The following is a 21,924-nucleotide window of genomic DNA, read 5'->3' on the forward strand; positions in this document are numbered from 1 at the left end:
GCCCTACACCCCGACAGAAAGACGCATTGCCTCCCCGGAAGGTGCTGCTTCTACTCCTTACTCCAAAACTAACCTTTTCTTCTCCCTTTTTTCTTCCCCTCTCAAAACCCTTGTCAAATAAAGTGACTGAAACCTTAGTTAAATTGACACTAAAGTTAACTAATAATTAGCTTAAGGATAAGAGAAAAGAGATTTATTAACCCATAGACATCTCTAATCCAGAAAATGTTGCAGAGAGAGAATGGAGGAATTGGGACAGAGTGAACATGTCCAATATTCCTTGCCTCCCCCAGGGATTCAGATACCTCCTGACCAACCACCCTTCATACCAAGGGAGAGAAAAAGAAAACTGCAACTCGGAAAAAGATACAAAATAGGTTAACCGCCTTGGATTTTTCTAGGCACGTTGGAAGGATATAAGCAAACCAAGTGTAAAGATACATAAACAGCATGACTGGGTATTATGCAACCATACATTATGAGCTCCTCGTCATTGAAAGAAAGCATTATTGCTAAACTTGACTTAACACATGACAAAGAATTCAAATCTAGTTTCTTATCTCTTACAAAGGCATTAGGAGTATCACGTTAAAGAAATTTCAGCTAAAAGACAAAGATGATTACATTCAATATTAGAAATATAAATTGGCTTATAATTTTTCCTGACTTAGAATATCAACCTAAAAAAAGAATATTAACCTAATCATGAACCATGGCTGGAAATGTTTTATTAACTAATTCAGTTAAAGAAAACTAAATTTAAAAAGTACCTATCAATCTTAAGTATTCCATAGAAGAGTCTGAGTTTTCCTTGGTTCTAATTTTTTTTACAGATTATTAAAATATGCAGATGAAACACAAGCATTGTTAACTTCTGTTACTTTTGATAGGTGTATCAAAATAGCCATATATTAAACTGAAAAAATTTAAACAGAGAAGTTGCCAACTGCCAAACTTTTCTGAATGGAAGAGGAATAGAATCCGAAACATTTGAGTCTGGAGATATGCACAGAATCAGATTGCATAGTGTCACGTGCTCATATTGTAAAGTATGTTTGAGAAAGAAGAGAAAAACGTGGAAAATCTTCTTGTCACCATAGTCATTATCAACTGAATGCTGTTTTTATCTTGGTTTGTGCCAATATTTTCAATAGGTGATCAACAACACTCAAGATTCCTGCCCTGATTATTCCTGGGTGGATAAACTTTCCACAGTACAACAGCGCACAGTGTAAGAAGAGGTTCTGTTATTCTCTTTCATATTTGGTTAAAGCAAGGATTACTGGAGTGAAGTGATACTCATCTAAATGCAAGAAGCAAATGGTAACATAAGCTTTGACTCTCATAGTTCCATGGTGGACAGACTTTCTTGTGCCCTGCTGGATTTTTAGGTACAGAGGTCCGTGATCTCAGTGTTTCCAGAAATTTCTAAGTCACTCCAGTATCTCTAGCCAATAAGTAGCTGACAAAAGCATCATTTTGCAACACTTTTGATCCTTAAGTAAAAGCGGTAATACCAGCCACAGCATATAATGACCTCCCCTGGAAGTCCATACATTCATGTGTTAGACAATTTTATAATCTCAAGATATTCATTTTCAAATATAGTAGAATATTTTGGGTCCATGTAGTTATACCCCTCACTGTCATAGAGACTGAGAGAGTTTGGCTCACCAGCAGTCCTTATATTTTCAAGGTTCTTGTGGGATGTTTTTGGATTAGCAGAGAAATATGATAATATGTAAGTGGATAGCTTGCATTTTACAATTGATGACTGTCTGGGACTTTTATGTTGTGACACACATAAGCACTTCAAGAATATAAAGCATTTCCTCTGTTAGTATATACACTAACCTCACAGTGGGAAAGAGGCTGTGCCTGGTGCATAATAAATGTTCAATAAATATTTGAGTCAATTGAGTGAATGAAAGATTGAGCTCAGAAACAAGCTTTGGAAGATAAATATGTTGCTGTTTTCGCTTCAGAGTAAAACAGATCTCTCAAAAAAAAAAAAAAATTTTTTTTTCACAAAGCTTCTCCCTTCTAAGGGAATATTTGTTAAGAAAAACATTTTTGATTGTCTCATGATTAGCCAGACCTGGTCTATTGGTCGGTCTGTGTCTGGGACACCCCTTTCAGGACGATGGAGTCCGTTCTTCCCCATGACACAGGGATTTCCATTGTGGATAGAGCTGATTGCCAGGTTGGCCTTGTGAGTTCCTATTAAAATAGACTTTAAGAATTTATTTTTAAGCTTGGAAAGAAATTTTGTTTGTTTTATGTTAAAGATTTTATTTATTTATTTGTCAGAGAGAGAGAGAAAGTACAAGCAGAGGGAGTGGTAGGCAGAGGAAGAGGCAGACTCCCCACTGAGCAGGGAGCCCGATGTGGGACTCGATCCCAAGACCCTGGGATCATGACCTGAGCTGAAGGGAGTCACTTAACTGACTGAGCCACCCAGGCGTCCCTGTTTGGGGTTTTTTTGTTGGTTTTTGCCTAAAACTCTTTCCTGTTTCATGCCATTGCCCTTTGTATTAAGTTAAAGGGACTGTTCCAAAATATTAATCATCTCTCCCCAAAATTATTGGGAACACTTACCTCATGCAAAGTCTGAGGAGTCACCTTGACTCCAGTGCTTAAGACGAAATATTTTCTTTTTACAACAGGAAGTGTTTTACCTGAAATATCCAAATCAGTTAAGTCAGCACTTCTTGACCACACCGTAGTCAATGAAGGCATAGGCTAGTCCAGGGATTTCGATAGTTGTTTTGAACAAGCATGCATTTAGTACTTTTTCTCTCCTAGCCCTGTGCTGGATATTACTGAGTGTTTAAAAAAGGAGCGAAGGACATGGTGTCCCTCCACAAATAGTTCATATTTAGGGAGCCAAGTCTATTATGCCGACAGTATAATGATAGCAATAGTCACATCTATGTAATGACAATTCATAATGATAATCCATTATAATTTCTGTAAGTCGTATACTTCCAAAACTAGGCAGTAGGGGGCAAAAGTTGCACTTTTAGTTCTGATGCCACTCTGACCCTGCAGGGTATTTCTTTGACTTTTGACAGTCGCAGAGCTTGAGATAGATGTGTGATTTCCTCATAACTGCCTGTGACTTACACTTTGAAGCATGCTTAAGCTATGATTCCATTTGTGTGTTTGTCAGAAATATTGCTGTGGGCCAAGATTAACAGTGATATATTTGTTTTTTAAGGGGCTGCAGTCTTGCAGTGATATCTGGAATACTCTATGGGTCTACATTTGTGCCCATCATTTATATCAAGGACCACAGCAAAAAAAATGACAGCGTATATGCAGGGGCAAGCCAGTATGGTAAGAGTAAAACATTATTTTACTTTGTAAATAAATTCAATACCTGTTTTTCTACTTAAGAATATAAAAAAAAGGAATGTGATCACAGTAAATCCTGGTACATAGATTTGATCTTATTTTTCATTGTAAGTGGTGAATTAGAAAACCACTGAAGACTAAAAGTAATAAAGGACCGTTTGAGTCTTTTCATATGATCATCAAAATACAAATATAATCAACTTTATTCTAGTCAGGGTTTATATAGGCTACTTAGATTTGAACACATAGTTCCTGGCTTTACAGTAAGATTTGGAGATTATTTTCCAGTTAGATAGTCTCTGAGAAAATATGTATTCTGCTCTTTTAAAAAAAGCTAAAGTGCAGTACATATCACTGTCAAATCAAGTAAAGGTCAAAGTATAACCTTCCTAAAGGTCAAAGTATAGCCTAGTCAGAGGATATTGTTTTTAAAGCATAGAGTACTGCATTGAAAAGCCCAACATAATGCTCCCAGATTATCTCAGTTTCCAGTGATAGAGTCTATCCGGTATAAACTCAACACTCCGTGCAATCGCCCTCGTACAGGCTGTCAGGAGATGAAAGAGGGTCTACTTCAGGGGTCCTATCATTTTGTTGAAGCATGGCTTCCACCCATGAACTCATAAAAGAATGAGATCATAGGTAATAAAGTTCTAAATTGGATGATACAGAAAATTAATGTGACCTACGTTCCGATAAGGGAGAAATTTGGAAGGCAGAAGTCATGAGGGAGAGATTGATGACAAAACTGGGATTTGAAAGACTTTGAGTGGATAGACTGCATAGACACCATTGTTTCTTCCTTCCTTTTTATATTCAGTCCAATTAGCATTCAAACCTTTTACTAACTTCTATCGTTTTTAAAGATTTTCTACAAATACTTTTTGTGTTTTATTTTCCTCTGTAAAGGATAAGAACCAATAAAAATAGAATAACATAGGATAAATTAAAAGACAAGGAAAAACACGAGTGAAAAAATAAAATGGAACCAGGAATGAGTCTAAAAATTATAACATATTTGTACACTTGCTAGAAATGAGCCATAAATTTGGCTCTAAGATTTCTTATAGACACAAGGGAAATCAAATCAGTCCCACAATTCAGTGAACACAAGATAAAAAGAACTAATCATCCAGGAGTACAGTTGTTCTTGGTCCTGGGCTATAATAAATAATGCCAACAATCTCTTTACATAAATAGTACAATCAATTCTTAGGGACCTTTCTTATGACAACTTTAATGCCATCTAATAGGAACACACTTTATTCCACTTTATTAAAAAATAATTCTAGGGAGATGCAGTTTTTTATTTCGTTTATTTAACAAACACATAAGTATTACATGCCCTGTGCTAGACACTATTCTAAGCACATTTCAATAATAACTCAGTTGACCTTCATAGCAACCTTATTAGTTAGATACCATTATCATCCTTGTTTTACAGTTGAGAAAATTAAGACTGTGAGAGATCAGGTAATTTGCCCAAGTCTCAAAGTTAGCAAGTAGTGGATTGCAGATCCCACCCAGATGGTCTGTGCTTTTATTAACTATGCTGTGCTGTCCCTTGTGGTAGTTCGTACATGTGTTGCTCTTATATGATCCAGAAGTAGGGTTTAAGATTTTTAGAAGAATAGACACACTCGTTGACCTTCAAGCTTTTCTCCTTAAACATGACCACACTCACCTTTGTCAAAATTTTAGTTGAGAGAAACACTGAGTCCAATGTGACCTTCCCAGCCAAGAACCTGTAGGATACCCATCTGTATGACTAAAGGACGACCTGTATAAAAAGTCGGTGCGGTTGGGGTTTCTCAGATATTGGACCATCATCATGTGTCGTTAACTCCCCCCATGTAATGAGGCCTATAGTAAACAACTAAATAAAGCCCTCTTTGAGATAACTTCCTGAATATCCTTCCATGTAGGTGTCATCTGCAACAGAGATGCTGGTCTCCACATTGGTCCCCATATAAAATCAGCACTCCCCCATATTTTTCACATCATCCCCACCACAGTCTACTTGGAGATTTGCTACAATTGCCATTAGTAAAATTAATTCTGAAGCCTATTCTTAAAAACAAGATCATATTCACGTAATATTTATAGCTTCTTATTTATCTTTCCAAGATAATCAGAAAAACCAGCCTTTTAGATCTGATTATAGTAACTATTTTACTACTTAATATTTCTAAGTTTTAAATATGTTAATTAAAAGTCTATATAAACAGCATGTAGAAAACTAGGATGATAAAATATAATTAATGGTTCCTTTACTTTTAAGATTAATTTTGGTGAGTTTGTTTTATTTTTAGAACCTAAATATATTTGAAATGAATAAAAGGATACATTTGAGAGTTTTATGGTCTGTATTTTCAGATTTAGACTACGTTTTTGCACACTTCAGTGGCATCTTTTTTACAAGCACGGTCTATTTTCTGGCCTACTGTATAGCCATGAAAAATAACCTTAAGTTATACCCTGAAGCAGTCTTGCCAGGTAAGAATATTTACTACAGAAAATCTTCTTACTCTGTGAAGGTATTCTCTACTCACTTAGCTTGAATAATCATCTTCTGGAAACCAAGCCATCCTCTGTGTCTGTGTATATGTTCATTCCCTATTGCTTTGGCCCAACTCACCACTAAATAGGAAAGATTTAAAATCCATGAAACTTGATATGAAATGCCAGTCATTACAGAACCTGAAACTTGAACAGTGAATCTGAGATGATTTCCTGTGCCAAAATACATTGTATATTTACCATCAGACTTTATTATTTCTTCTTCATTATCTAAGGATGCTTATTAAAAGTCAGAGTCAATAGAACTTTGTAGTTACTTAGGTAAACAAACATTTTCTCTGGAAAATAAGGAGAAATTGTTTTAGAGTTTGAAAAGGGTATATGATAAATGCACATGCTTTGGACTTAATCCATTCGGCACTGGTGGTGAAAAATACATATAATTTCTCACTTATTTAGGAGTTTGCCATAAAGCAACTTGGAATATAAGTTCACAAGTAAAAAATTTTTAAGAACAAAATAAAGCATATATCAGAGATTCATTTTGAATACCTGATTCATTTAGGTCAAAGTATGCCCCTTTATACCGTTATAAAAAGTGATAGGGTATTTATCATTTTTTATACCATTATAAAAAATGATAGGGTATTTATCGAACACCTAGCTAAAGTAGCCTGAAAATTTTATCTGGTATTTTCATTCAAATTCTAGGAGCTTTTTTTTTTTTTTCTTTCCCTTAGCTATAAGCACTACTCTGAATTTCACATATTTTTATGTTGAAAGTTTAAAGTAAATGGTGTTCGCAGAGCATGCCCAGATCCAGTATCTTCCCCAGGTCCCTCTCCACTACCCAATCTTTACGTCACCTACACCTTTGGGTATTTTATTTAATGTCAATAAAATGAAAAGTTTGATAATTATACCCACAGGAGTCAAGAACAAAAAAAATGACTTGGTTTCCAAAATGATCATAAAACGATGTTGGCCAAATATGTCGATGGGAATGCATTGATATGAGCACTTTAATATTCCCACTTTATTTGGAGTGTGGATTTTTCAGGAGAGGAACGTGAGTTGTAAGTGTGCGCTGTTTGCGTGTGTTTCAGGATTCCTGTCCGGAGTTCTTTGGGCAATAGCCACCTGCTGTTGGTTCATAGCTAATCATGCTCTCAGTGCTGTGGTCAGTTTTCCAATAATCACTGCTGTAAGTAGCTGAATGTTTTTCCAAATTTTTGTTTTTCAAATGTAAATCTGATTTTTCTGAAGCATTCTTAGTGAATCACTGGGGACTGTCATGGAGTGCGATTTTTTAGGAGTACAATTTGTGTAACAGATTTCATGTAGCTTCACCAACACCCTCTCACCTCATGTCCCTGATTGCTAAGGGAACATCGCTAGCCTCGTTGAAGCAGGTCTGTTCATCTTTGATATCCTTGCAGTTTTTGTCTGGTAAAATGTTACCTAACGTCATTTTGGATACGTTGTAATTTGCTGTTTGTAACATACTTATCTCTGTAGAACATTTACAAATTAAAAATGCTTTTGAGTATATTCTGACAACCTTGTGAGACAGAAAGTACTTCAGACTCCTCATATGGTACTTTGGTATTTTTAAAGGCTTTCAGGAAGTCCTAAAGCAAACTATTGTCTCTGGATGAGTTATGTGATTAAACCTTAAGTTTTGCTTTGTGCTTACAAAAGGGAGTAATACAATGGGCTAGCTAATTCTTTGTAGCTGGTAACATATTATTTCCTCAGAAGAGACCAGTTATTTTCTAGTACTACATTCTTAATAGAATGTATCATATGGGGCCTTTTACAGGGGACAGTGAGTAACAATAAATAATATTCCTCAAAAAAAATTATAGTAGACAGAGATTTGGTTTTTCTGTCACTGTTTCTTGTATTAAATTATGGTAAAGACTTAGGATAAAACATTAAATCTTAATTCCGTGGAAATAAATTGCTGAGGTAGGTGAGGTATCGGCAGACGGTCGATGGGAGTAATCACTATGGCTCTTGGAAACTTGCCTGTCAGAAGGATTATTCTTGAACCACTGTGATATAAGCAAAGTCTTCTCACCCACCAGGTATAGCTTCCTCTGGTGCTTGGGGGATTTTTACCTGGGAAAAACAGGTGTTTCTGGGACTTGAGGGAATTGGGCAAAATTGCTACTAGATTCTTGCTTGGTGTCACCTTTGTTACTCTAGTCAAAAACAACCTTTTCCACATACAGAAAAGATTCAGTCTTTTCCTCAAGGATCTTACATTCATCTTTATTTCTTGGAAGAACTGGATTTTTTTAACATTAACTTTTTTCATGGAAAACTTCAAACATACCCATCACCCAGCTTCAACAATTATAAATATGATCAATTTTATTTTATCAAAAGAGCAGTTTTATAAAAAAAATTCTAGTAGCGCTGTTCTTCCCAGGTACCTATATTTCCACTGTTATATACCCACTGGTAACTAGACTGTGAGTTCCTTGAAAGCAGCATCTATAGTTTATTAGCAAATAACATTTAATTAAAAAGGAAAGAAAGAGAGAGCAGGGAAGGATGGAAGGAAGGAAGGGAGGGAGGGAGGGAGGGAGGGAGGGAGGAAAAAGAGAAGGGGAGAGAAAGGGAGGAGAGATGGGAGTGGATGGGAGAGGAGGGAAAGAGAGCCGGGAGGGAGGGAAGAAGAGAAAACTGAAGAAAAAACCCATGTAGCAGGAGCAAGGGCTTGTTACCTCTGCTCCATGTCTTCACTGATAAATCTAAAAGCTGAATCATTTTATCCAGAAGTTCAGCTTCTCAACGTAACTCAAGCTCACCTTGTTTTCAAAAGCTGATTTACAAATATGTAATTTATATTCACTTTACGAAAGGAAAATATGCAGTCCCAATTGCCAAAACAGCTATGTCTCTTATCTAAGATGTCCTTCCTATTTGGCTCTCCGTTGCCTAAATCAAAGAGTATGTACACACTTTGACTTATGCTTGCATTACCTTTGGCAAAGCACCACTTCCTATAACCACATTACTCCTGGCAATAACCCTTAGACCATGTCTAAACTAATATTTAGGAAATCATCAGCCAAAGCCTCAAAGGTCAGTGATACCTTTTGGCATTGTCTTCTATCATGTTCTCTGAAGGGAAATAAATTTCCAGATTAGAGAGGATAAAATTCTTGAGTGATTGGCCTGATAACATTAATATTATATCCCCTTTTTCTGTTGTTTCCTTTCATCCTGTCCAAAGTCAGTGTGGAATTGCCTAAAGGACCCAGATGCTTCTTGTTTGGTTTGGATTTTGAGGCTTAGGACGTTACGTCATTGATAAAAGACCGTTCCTTTGACCTATTTCTCTGGCACTTTTGATGTTGAATTTTCCAGACACTGATAAACAGAGAGTAATATATTTTTATTGCTTTGCTTACATGCCTGGAGTGGAGTCAAACTTTGTTGACCCAGTCATGTAGACAGTTGGAGTAGTGGAGGGGAAAAAACATGTTGGAATTGTTTATGAGAAACTCCTCCAGAGTTTGTGCAGGGCTTGAAAAGGAATCATAAAAATGCTGATACAATACACCTTCTCCACAAACACCATGATTAATCCAAATTCAAATTTTTTTCCTTCTCAGCTAAAAAATGTTAATAAACTTAAATAGCTTCAAGTTTCAAACTACAGAATCATCCTTTCTTTCCACCTCATTTCTTCTCATTTCCCTTTCCTAGATTATTTCATTCCCGTCTGAATAAACCTATTGTTTATTTTTCCTTACATGGCTTTTCTGTCTTCCTATAATACTGTCGATAGCATCCATTGAAGTTTAATGTTAGACGTAGTTCATCTTGAGATTGCCTCATGCTGAAAACAGTTATAAATTATTCCCACACTTTCAGGGCACCTGGGGGGCTCAGTCGGTTAAGCGTCTGCCTTCAGTTCAAGTCATGATCCCAGGGTTTTGGGATCAAGCCCTGCTCCAGGTTCCCTGCTTGGCCGGGATTCCGCTTCTCCCTCTCCCTCTGCAGCTCCCCCTGCTTGTGCACGCGCTCTCTCTCTCTCTCAATAAATAAAATCTTAAAAAAAAAATTATTCTTACACTTTCTCCTATTAATCCCATTTCTAGTATCCTAAGTTCATTAGAAAAAAAATAAACCACTTGCTTATTAAAATTTTATTATAAGTAGATCACATTTATTAAAGTAGATCACATAATAGTATAGCATCATCAATGTAATAAATATGAAAATCATAAAGAAACAAAAAATCCTCATTTTTTACCAAGTGCTACCTTAGTTTAATGTTGAGTTAGGGTTGAGATTATGAATAGTTTTCCCCGACAATACTGTTATACTGTTTTTACAGTAGAAGGTTATTCAGTGAAAGAATTAGGGCAGCTCTCCAATATACTATATTTATGTAGAGTACAAGTCACAGAAAAAATAACCAATTTAATAGTTTGTTTTTTTTTTTATTCAAGGGCCCAGGATTTATAGCTGCAATGTGGGGTGTCTTCATGTTTAAGGAAATACAGGTATGTACAAGAAAGGGCGATTTAGAAAACAGGTATAGAGCCACGTAAGAAAGGTATTTCATACTATGTTTGTGTCATTTTCTGAAAACTGTATGTGACCCCTAAGCCCAGGGCAGAAAACACATGAATGGATTTGACAAACTCAGATGTTCAAAATGTTATCATCCCTAACAAGGAAAGAAAATACTAAAGATATGATAATTATTATGAAACATGTTTCTCTCCACCCCAGCCCCCAGTGGGAAAATGCTTTAGTTGACTCTTTTTTCCCTTAAGAGATTTTGGTTACATAATCCACTAAAATATGATAGAGGGAAATTTTATTTAATGTAAAATATGATAGATAAGATGGAAGACTTTTTTATCCTAAAGATTAAAATATCCCTGAGGCAAATGGAATTTGAGAATAGATTTTTCTGTCGGTTCTCATGCCTCCCAAAGGCCTCCATATCAAACCAGCAATTTTAACCTCAATGAGATACCACCTCACACCAGTCAGAATGGCTAAGATTAACAAGTCAGGAAATGACAGATGTTGGCGGGGATGCGGAGAAAGGGGAACCCTCCTACACTGTTGGTGGGAATGCAAGCTGGTGCAGCCACTCTGGAAAACAGTATGGAGGTTCCTCAAAAAGTTGAAAATAGAGCTACCATATGATCCAGCAATTGTACTACTGGGTATTTACCCCAAAGATACAAAAGTAGGGATCCAAAAGTGTACGTGCATCCCGATGTTTATAGCAGCAATGTCCACAATAGCCAAACTGTGGAAGGAGCCAAGATGTCCATCAACAGATGAATGGATAAAGAAGATGTGGTATATATATACAATGGAATATTATGCAACCATCAAAAGGAATGAGATCTTGCCATTCGCAACGACATGGATGGAACTGGAGGGTATTATGCTGAGCGAAATAAGTCAAACAGAGAAAGACATGTATCATATGACCTCACTGATATGAGGAATTCTTAATCTCAGGAAACAAACTGAGGGTTGCTGGAGTGGGGGGTGGGGTGGGAGGGATGGGGTGACTGGGTGATGGACACTGGGGAGGGTATGTGCTCTGGTAAGCGCTGTGAACTGTGCAAGACTGTTGAATCTCAGATCTGTACCTCTGAAACAAATAATGCAATATATGTTAAGAAAGAAAAAAAGAAGAAGAAGAATGTAGCAGGAGGGGAAGAATGAAGGGGGGGAAATCGGAGGGGGAGAAGAACCATGAGAGACGATGGACTCTGAAAAACAAACTGAGGGTTCTAGAGGGGAGGGGGGTGGGAGGATGGGTTAGCCTGGTGATAGGTATTGAGGAGGGCACGTTCTGCATGGAGCACTGGGTGTTATGCACAAACAATGAATCATGGAACACTATATCTAAAACTAATGATGTAATGTACGGGGATTAACATAACAAAAAAATTTAAAAATAAATAAATAAATAAATAAGTGCCCCCCCCCCCAAAAAAAAACCAGCAATTTTATAGGAAAATAGTATGGTAGCAGATGACTACTACCATTTCCCTTTCAAGTGTAAATGATAGTGATTTAAAACTGCATTTATTAAATAGCTGTAGGATGTGTGTGTGTGTTTTCATTAAAAAACATGTTTTAGGGGCACCTGGCTGGCTCAGTTGGTGGAGCGTGGGACTCTTGATCTCGGGGTTGTGAGTTCTAGGTTGGGTGTAGAGATTGCTTAAAAACAAAATATTTTTAAAACACTTTTTAATTGTTTTAGAATTTTTCCTACTTACCTTTATTTGAGGAATATATGTGAATAGTATTTTGTAATAGTTTTTACTAAAAATACACATAAATCAAAGACACTCTGTCAAGGTATCATAGATTTAATACTTGCTGTCTTCATATGCAGCTGCAATAACAAATAATTCCTGGTTCTAAAAAATCTGATGTTCCTAATCTCTGGCAACCAAAAAGCAAACTGTGTACTTGGATAATCCTTAAAATGATTATCCAATTTTAGATTTAAAATATCATTTTATTTATTCTAAGTGAAATGTTTTGATTTAGAAAGCCATAATTTGATAATACTGGATTCTCAAATTTAAAAAATAATAAATTTGTTTAGGAGATATGCACCAAGATCTTAATTTTTGTACTTTTTAAAATACCCAAGACAACTGAAATTGCTTCCATACACATTTCTCATTTATTTTAGTCAGGGTTGCTTTCCACAAAAAATAATTCTATGTCTAAAGCATGCCGTAATCTCTTTGCAAATATTTCATCTCCCTCCCAAAGGATAATGATTGCTATTTAAGAATTGGGTATTTATTATCCAGTATAACATCCTGAAGCCTTAGAAAATCACAAGTGAGCATAGCTTATTTGCAGTTAGAGGTAAAAAGAAGCACAAATGAAGAATAGATTTAATGTAAAGGATCTGGAAAATTATTTTAGTCACTACTACTTTAATAATGATACGAACTTAAAAACCCTCTTCCCTAGTTATAAGAACTTGAGAGAGAGAACCCCTAGCCATTGAGCCTAGTGGTAATTCCTGAGCCCTCTAAAATGATACTAAAAGACATTCAGAGAAAGCTTTTTTTAAAAGACACCTTTAAAAAGATAGCTAAGATCAAATAGAGAAGAATTTTTTTTAAATAATAAGCCATGACCAAGTAGGGCTTAATTCAGGAGTGCCAGGAAAGTTCATAATATGCAAATTAATCAGGGTTATATAATATTAGGTAAACAGAGAAAAACTATGTGATAATATATATTCAAAAGACATGTGCTGAAATTAAAAACCAGTTGTTTTTTTTTATTTGAGAGAGAGAGCACAAGCAAAGGGGGAGGGATAGAGGCAGGGGGAGAAGCAAACTCCCCGCTGAGCAGGGAGACCGATGCAGGACTCCATCCCAGGACCCTGGGATCATGACCTGAGCTGAAGGCAGATGCTTAACTGACTGAGCCACCCAGGTGCCCTAAAAACCAGTTTTTAATTAAGAGAAAACCTCTTAGAAGTGCTACAAATAGGAGAAAGCAGTCTATCAAAAAACAATAGCAAACACATAGCTAAAGTGAAACCTAAAATTCTCTCAATTATAACTCAATAAAAGAAAAAAGAAAAAAAGGAGTTCTCTGTAAGTTGAAAGAGATTTCTCCATCACTGTTATTATTCAGTATTTTCTGGAGATCCTAGCCAGTGTGGTAAAACAAAATTAAGAAAGAGAAATAGATGTAGGAAAGAAAATGAGAAAACTGTCATTTGCATGTAACATTATCTTCTTTAAAAATCTAAGTGAGGGGCGCCTGGGTGGCTCCGTCGTTAAGCATCTGCCTTCGGCTCACATCATGATCCCAGGGTCCTGGGATCGAGCCCCGCATCAGGCTCCCTGCTCGGCGGGAAGCCTGCTTCTCCCTCTCCCACTTCCCCTGCTTGTGTTCCCTCTCTCGCTGTGTCTCTCTCTCTCTGTCAAAATAAATAAATAAAATCTTTAAAAAAATTAAAAAATAAAAAAATCTGAGTGAATCAGCTGAAAATCTTGAGATCCAATAAGGTCATTTGGTAAGCTGCCAAAATATAGGATAAATATAAAATCAATAGCTTTCTAATATGCCACCAATAACCAATTAAAAAGAGGAAAATAGGGTTACCTGTATGGCTCAGTCGGTTAAGCGTCTGGCTCTTGATTTCAGCTCAAGTCATGATCTCAGGGTCCTGGGATGGAGCCCCACGTGGGGCTCTGCATTAAGTGGCCGGGATTCTGCACTCTGCTTGAGGATTCTGTCTCCCTCTCCCTCTGCCCCTCCCCTTGCTCGTGCTCTCTCTCTCTCAAATAAATAAATAAATCTTAAAAAAAAAAGGAAAATAAATGCTGTTAAAAACTACAAAAATTATAAAATATAAGAAAATAATCAACAAGGAATTGCTAGATTTATAAAATCATTCACTTTACCACAAAAGTTTACCATAGAACATAAGAAAATATCAGAACAAATGGGGAAGCTCACCACATTCCTGACGGAGCAACTCACCATTGTTAGTAGGCAGTTGTTTTCCATTACATTCAGTGTGATTCCTACAGAATTCCAATGGAGTTCCATCTGGAATTTTGAGAGTGAGTTCTGAAGTTTGGCCAAGTATGTATGTAAAAATAAAGAGAGAGAAGACCAAGCTGGAAGCAAAGAATGACTTTTATTGACCTTCTGGACTTAAAAAGAAACAATTTACAAATCTGTCTGCAAACAAAACTTAAGAAGTATCCAGTGAGACTTATTCAGTGCAGGTGCCTAATTGCCTCTTCACAGGTGGTTTAAAGGGAAGTTTTAAATGCTTCACATGCCAACTCGTTTAAGAAAGAGCTATCAACTAAACCCTGAAGCCAAAATCCTATTAGAATTTTTTTTAAGATTTTATTTATTTGAAAGAGAGTGAGAAGGGGGGCCACTGGCAGGGGGAGCGACAGACAGAGGGAGAAGCAGGCTCCCCACCAAGCAGGGAGCCCGACACCGCACTCGATCCGAGGACCCTGGGATCATGACCTGAACCAAAGGCAGACGCTTAACCAACTGAGCCACCCAGGCTCCCCTTGTCAGAATTTTTAAAAAGTATTTTTCTTAGAAACAAGATAAGACCCTAGAGGAAAACAAAAGCAAAACACGTATCTTTACGACTTTTAGGTCCTATCAGTTACGTCTTGAAGCAGTACTCGAAGACACATATTTGAAAGACCACAACCTACAGCAATAAGAATTTAATCTGAGATCCAAGCGCTTTTTGTGCTAAAGAGTTTAATGATTTCAGTTAGTCTTAATGCCATCCGGGCACCAGTTGGAGGCTTTCCACTTCCAATACTCTTTTATGTCTGGTACCTGTTCGTCTTTGGGAAGTTTGCTTTAGAATTTTACTTTTAGCTATTTTAAGCTAGATGTACATTATTATCTTTAGAAACACACTTTAGACACAATGTCTACAGAAATACCAATGCAGGGAATTACAACCACAACAATTTGTAGGTCAGTAGCTACTCCCAGATAAAAAATAAGATGATCTGTTATCTTAGTAGCTGTTTTAAAGATCCAAGTTAAAAACTTTGTGCTTTGGGAAGAATGTTAGCATGATCTTTCTAAGCGTTTAATACTCACCTTTGACAAAGAGAAACTGTTGCTATTGCCCAAATATAATCGGTCTTTGTCTTTAGGAGACTAGACAGTTTGGACAGATTCTTAACCTCAAAGGGGAAAAATATTTCTCTCTGAGAACATCATTCTTCTGACTACATAGACAATAAAGGAGAGAGCTCAGCAAAGTAGTCACATAATTAGGTTGTATAAAGTGCTGATAATTGTTTGTCTTATTTAAGTCATTGTAGCAATTGTCTAATTCACAAAGGACATTTGGAAATCACCTGATTGTATTCATTCTTTGAGCAAATATTTGAGTGCCTACTCTCCATCAGTACTGGTATCTAGGTAAAGGTTGTAGAATTTAAAACTGACAAGATGTCAGGGAACCTTAAAGCTTGGCAGGAGAGAGAGAGTGAGTGAGTGTGTGTGTGTGTGTGTGTGTGTAAATAAGCTACTCTGTACTTGGCAAAGCTTTGTGGTGCTTTCATTTGTGGAACTTGTAATAGAGTGACTTCTGGTAGTATTGATCCTCACAGTGAATCAGAAAATTCAGTTGGCCCCAGCCCAACTTAAAAGACCTCTCTCTGGTCATCAAATAGAGGTCATTTAATCCAGTTCTTCCCAATTCTTTATGAATTTGAAGAAAGAGGATATATGCTTTTTGGAATTTGGACTATGTATTAATTGGCATTAATCTTAATAAGAGATAAAAATAATATTATATGATTTGACTGTCAGGAGATCTCAGTGTTGTTTTAGAATTTATATCTAAAGTTAGGGAGGTACTGGTCCTGTTTTACTTTGTGATGTTCAAACCTTGCCTTAGAGCATGAGGACTTATATTTAAAGGGGGACATAGACAGCATGGCAACCATTCAGATGGGAACAGCCAGGGAGCTTCAACGTATTTCATATGAAACATGGTCAAAGGAGCTAAAATACTGATCCAGAAAAAAAAAAAAAAAAAAGCTTTAAGAACATAAGACAGTTACTTTTTAATGTTTGAGGGTTTATCTTGTAGGAGAGAGATTAGAATCAATCTATCTGTACCCCTGGAGATAGATAGAACTTATAGTAAATAGGGGCACCTGGGTGACTCAGTCGGTTAAGTGTCTGCCTTCAGCTCAGGTCACAATCGCAGGGTCCTGGGATCGAGCCCCACATCAGGCTCCCTGCTCAGCGGGGAGTCTGCTTCTCCCTCTCCCTCTCCCCGCTTGTGCTTTTTTTCTCGTTCTGTCTCTCTCAAATAAATAAATATTTTTTTAAAAAAGGAACTTACAGTAAATAAAATATCTCTACTTAACACAGAAAGGTACTTCTTTGTTAGGGGCACCTGAGTAGCTTAGCCAGTTAGGCGTCCGACTCTCAATTTTAGCTCAGGTCGTGATCTCAGGGTTGTGCCATGGAGCCTGGTGGTCGGTCAAGCTCTGCACTCAGTGAGGAGTCTTTTTGAGATTCTCTCCCTCTGCCCCTTCCCCCTCTCTAAAATAAATAATATATCCTAAAAAAATAAGATATTTCTTTGTTAATCAAAGATGGACTGGCTACGTTGGGAAGTGGTTGTCAGTGTGTCCCATCTTTAAGACCAGTGCACCTACCCATAGCTGGGCAAGACAAACTTAGTCTGTTTCTTCCTCACCCTCCAGATCCATCTCTGTCTCTCCATCTGCACCTTATCATCTGTGCCCAGGAAGGCTGTAGTTGCCTCCTTCATTATCTCCTTGCATCCATCTGGACCCCTCCAATCTGTTCACCATCTGCAAGAGAAGAGTGGGTTTTATGAAATGTGAATCCCATCTTTTCACCATATCTGGCTGCCTGTTTCTTTAATGCCTTCCCATTACTTGGAAAAATAAAACCCCAAAGTCTACGTGGCCTGTGAGATCCCGATAAGCTCGGGCCATACCCCTCCAACCTGGTTTTGCTCCACTTAACTCTCAGAGCTGTGGTCACATTGACTTCCTTTCAGTCCCTGGAAGGTATCACACTTCATCTTACAACAGAGCTTTGCACATAAAATGCCTTCTACCTGGAATCCCTACTTGTTTCCCTGCCCGATTAATTGGTACTTACAGTTAGAAGCTTAATTCCTCACCCTCCAAACCAGCCGCACTAAGATTCCTTTGAAACACCCCTCAGAAACAATCGTGGTCATTTACTTATTAACACCCCTCTCGCTTTGTAACATTCTTTTCTGTGATGATTAACTTCTGTCTCCCATATTATATGATTATCTCAATAAGGGCACATTTTGCTCACCATTTTAACCCCAGTGCATGTTGATGCAAAGTGGGTGCCCACATGTATTTACTGAGTGGGTGAATTAGGAAGGTTCTAAAGGGTTCTCAAGAGAATCTGGGTGATTACTTGGAGGGATAGCAAAAGGCATACAGGTGGCTGGAGTAGATGGTTAGTAAGGTCCCTAGCAATTTTGATATTCTGTGCTTTCTGCATGTTTGATTCAGATTTTCTTAATTACACTTACCCTTTTTTATCATTCAGGGTCTACAAAACTACCTATTGATGATATTTGCATTTTTCATCATCTTGAGTGGAGCATTATGCACTGCTTTCTCTAAACTCTAACAATACATGACTGGCAGATGGCAGCAGTGGGTAAGAGAACCCTGCTGCAGGGCTCCGAGTGATCATGCTGAGAAGAGAGTTCATTTTCTTACAGCAAATGGATCTCAACCTGTCTTGGACTGGGTAAATCATTTTTTTTTCCACAAATGTGAGAATAAAGGAAAACTAAGTTTCGGTCAAGTATAAAAATGGAAAATTCTTCTAATGAACTATTTATGATGGTAGGACTTTACGGGGTGACGAAAATGTCCACCTTACAGTATTACAGCTGATAGTGCTCCTTTTACCACAATATTGCTCGGTGTTACGTAAGCAGCAAAACAGTGTGGAGTTCATCTACACAAAGAATTTTTTGTATATGAAAGTTTCCAACATATTACCAAGTTTCCAACATATTACCCTCGTTAATGAAGAGAGGCAGAAAAATGTTGGGGAGAGAAATGGGGAGAAGACCTTACCTTATAATGGAATTAGATTCCAAAGCTATCTAGATCCTTGGCCAGAAAAAGTAAACGTCAGAGTCGGTAACTGAATATGAAAAAGGCCATTTCATTTTTTGCCCAAACTTATTTTTACTTCAAACTAATATTGCTCAACTCCACGTCACCCCCTCATCTTAGCTCAAAATGCTTTTGATTATCTCCAGATAAAATCCATCTTCAGAGAACAAAAATTTCCAACCATTGAGAATATGTGTATAATACATATACAGACATACACAGTTACACATAAATACACACATATATGTCTGTATGATTCCAAACGGGGGAAATTCTAGAGTTGCTATAGTGAGGGTCTAGCTTATTAGAGTAAGAATTTGCAGGGACCAAACACTTCTTTGTATGTAAAAAAATTTTTTTTTCTGAAATATACTTTTCTAAAATCCCTTTTTAAACTGGAAGTTTTCTTCCACTTTTAACTGGTGGTTTCCATTAGGGAAAAAAAAAATAATGGACCTGTTATTTTTATATATATATTCAAAAGAGACAGAATACCACTAACCCGAATGGGTTTCATCTTCATTGTATGACTTTGAAGAAGTTCCTGAGCCTCCTGTATCAGATTCCTCATCTATAAAATGGACATAATGATAATGATAATGATAATGTTATTGTAAGGTTCAGATTAATTAAAATCCGTAACATGTTCATGAGTATCTGGCACTTGGCAAACGTTGTATAATTCTTAGCTATACTTGTTATCTACTGTTTGAGAAAGAAAATGTGTCTATAGATTGGAGAATATTTTGTAAGAGCTATGCCCTCACCACCAACCCATCTAAACAACTAATTATTATTCATTCCTCTATTTGAGTGCAATTTAAGTAATGTTACTGGAGTCTCTATTTCATTATTGAATTCTTTGATTGTAACACCTTACCAAAACTCATTTTAATTTTAACCTGAAATATTATTAATTATGTTGATAACTTTAAATAAATTGACATGACACAAAAGCTATTTTGCTAACCTAAATATATTTTCAAATTTCATATTGATAGCGTTTAATTATTCTGTAGTGGAGAATACCAATTTATATGCAAAATTTTAAATGTGAAGTAAGGCAATTGCAGAAGAAAAATGAAAAAAAATCTTATTACCACTATACAGTTTCTGCTACTACACAATGCTTTTATTGTTAGTAAGAGGTAAGAGTAGTGTGGGGGGAAAAAAACAAGCTTTTCAAAATGGTTACCATGCAGAAAACTTATTACGTAGAGGTTAGTCTAAACAGATGATTACCAAATCTCCACTTTCCTTGCTCAATTTAAGAAGTTAACACCTGTCTCTCTAGAAGTTTTTTTTGTTTTTTATTATTATTCATTTGAGACACAGAGATACAGAGAGAGAGACAGCATGAGCAGGGGGAGAGGCAGAGGGAGAGGGAGAAGCAGGCTCCCTGCTGAGCCAGGAGCCCGATGTGGGGCTTGATCCCAGGACCCTGGGATCATGACCTGAGCCAAAGGCAAACGCTTAACCATCTGAGCCACCCAGGTGCCCCTCTCTAGAAGTTTTGAGGCTTTGTTTTTCCTTGTCTAGTATGGTCAAATTCTTGTGTTTTAACTTTTTCTTGCTTGGCTTTCTGTCTCTATTTATAGAGAAGGTACTACCTTAAGTAGGGAAGTGGTAGCCCAATGAGACTGGCATCCAGATTATGGGAATTGTTTATTATCAAAATAAAAACTCCTAATTTCTCAAAATTCCTAATGAGTTTTATGGAATTATTAAGTACAGCATTTCCCTGGAGTTACCAAATCTCCATGTATTCCTCTTGTATTCATTTATTTGTTCTTAGAATTGCTAACTACTAGACCTATATGTATCAGTATTGGTGAGCTGAAGAACACATTGAGTTAAAAAGGCAAATTGTAGAACCATGTGCACAGTATGATACCATTTAGGTAAATTTTTAAGAATCAAAGTAATTTATATTTTTTCTATAAATACCTATATATGGAAAAAATTAGAAAAATACATATACAAAGCTCATAATAATATTTGACTCTAGTGAGGATGAATGAGATAAGAACGGCAACACTGGGGTCAATGTAAACTTGAGCATTATCTGTAATACTCTAATTTTTATAGCAATGAATTCATATATTTGTTCTTTAATATGTGTTAAAGAGTCAATAGCAGAAGAGCTCAGGACATGTGCCTAATGTTAAAGTAATTAAGACTAGGGGCACCTGGGTGGCTCAGTCATTAAGTGTCTGCCTTCAGCTCAGGTCATGATCCGGGTCCTGGGATCGAGCCCTGCATCCGGCTCCCTGCTCAGCGAGAAGCCTGCTTCTCCCTCTCGCACTCCCCCTGCTTGTGTTCCCTCTCTCTCTGTCAAATAAATAAATAAAATCTTAAAATAAATAAATAAGTAAGTAATTAAGACTAAGTAAGGAAAATATGGGTGTATTTTATTTTCCTCTTCATTTTTTTAGTACTTTTTAATTTCAGAGCAAGCATGCACACACACATGCACACACAAATAAAAGAGATCAAGGCAAAGTTGAGAAATTTTCCAACTTAAAAGTCCCACCGTCTAAAGGTAGAATCTAGAAACTCACTTTTCTAGCCTCCATTGCAGTAGGATGTGTCGTTCCTGATTATGTAGCCTCCTCCAAATAGACAAAAGTAATCTAAAATGACAGAAAACAAATTATGGTGGCCTGAGGCATGAGGGTTAACTACAAAGAGTATAGGGAACTTTATGGGTTGCTGGAAGTGTTCTGTATCTAGGTTGTAGTGGTGATTACATGAGTGTATTTCTTTGCTCATAACACTGTCCACCTAAGTGGGAGAATTTTATTGGATGCAAATTATACCTCATTAAAGTTGATTAAAAGTCAATTAAAATAGGCTATATTTGTGTGTGTGTGTGTGTGTGTTTTAATGAGGCCAAATTTCTTTTTTTTTTCACTGTTTAAGGAATTTTTATTAAAGCAAGAATTTTATAATCCAAATTACGTTTCCTTGCTCAGTTATCAATTCTGTTATTTAAAACAGAAGTGACATTCTGAGCTATTCCACAGTAAAGAATTACAAAATTAAAGAAAGGAATGCTTTAAATTTTTGTACTTTACTTGAAAATTCTTTTTCCCAGGGTCTATAAGACATTAATTTGTTTTTATATTTTACTATTTTTTTGTTGTTTTTAAATCAGTAAGTAATCTAGGACTAGCATTCTGTTTGCTAGACCTGGCATTTGCTCGGTACATAAGGTTCAAAGTTTTCTTTCCTTTTTTTATTTATTTTATATTTTGCAATTTTTTTTCCATAATGTTTAAGTTTTTCAATGTTTAGATATTTTTCTTCGGTGAAGCACGAGTTTCTTTTCGTGGTCCCTGAT

The 21,924-nt window shown here is 36.7% G+C and overlaps 1 protein-coding gene across 3 annotated transcripts in view; it reads left to right on the plus strand.

The window, feature by feature from the left end:
- The window catches only part of TMEM144 (transmembrane protein 144), a 37,679-nt gene extending 17,742 nt beyond the window's left edge, over positions 1–19,937 (plus strand). For all 3 annotated transcript variants that reach the window (XM_032413072.1, XM_032413073.1, XM_032413074.1), the window contains 6 exons: positions 1,155–1,231; positions 3,221–3,339; positions 5,734–5,853; positions 6,984–7,081; positions 10,350–10,403; positions 17,998–19,937. In XM_032413072.1, coding sequence (XP_032268963.1) covers positions 1,155–1,231; positions 3,221–3,339; positions 5,734–5,853; positions 6,984–7,081; positions 10,350–10,403; positions 17,998–18,081 — 552 coding nt within the window. In that variant the 3' untranslated portion in view covers positions 18,082–19,937. The remainder of the gene's footprint in view (positions 1–1,154; positions 1,232–3,220; positions 3,340–5,733; positions 5,854–6,983; positions 7,082–10,349; positions 10,404–17,997) is intronic.
- Positions 19,938–21,924: the final 1,987 nt, after the last annotated feature.

The sequence above is a fragment of the Phoca vitulina genome, unplaced genomic scaffold, assembly GCF_004348235.1.
Source record: "Phoca vitulina isolate PV1807 unplaced genomic scaffold, GSC_HSeal_1.0 scaffold14, whole genome shotgun sequence".
Lineage (NCBI taxonomy): Eukaryota > Metazoa > Chordata > Mammalia > Carnivora > Phocidae > Phoca > Phoca vitulina.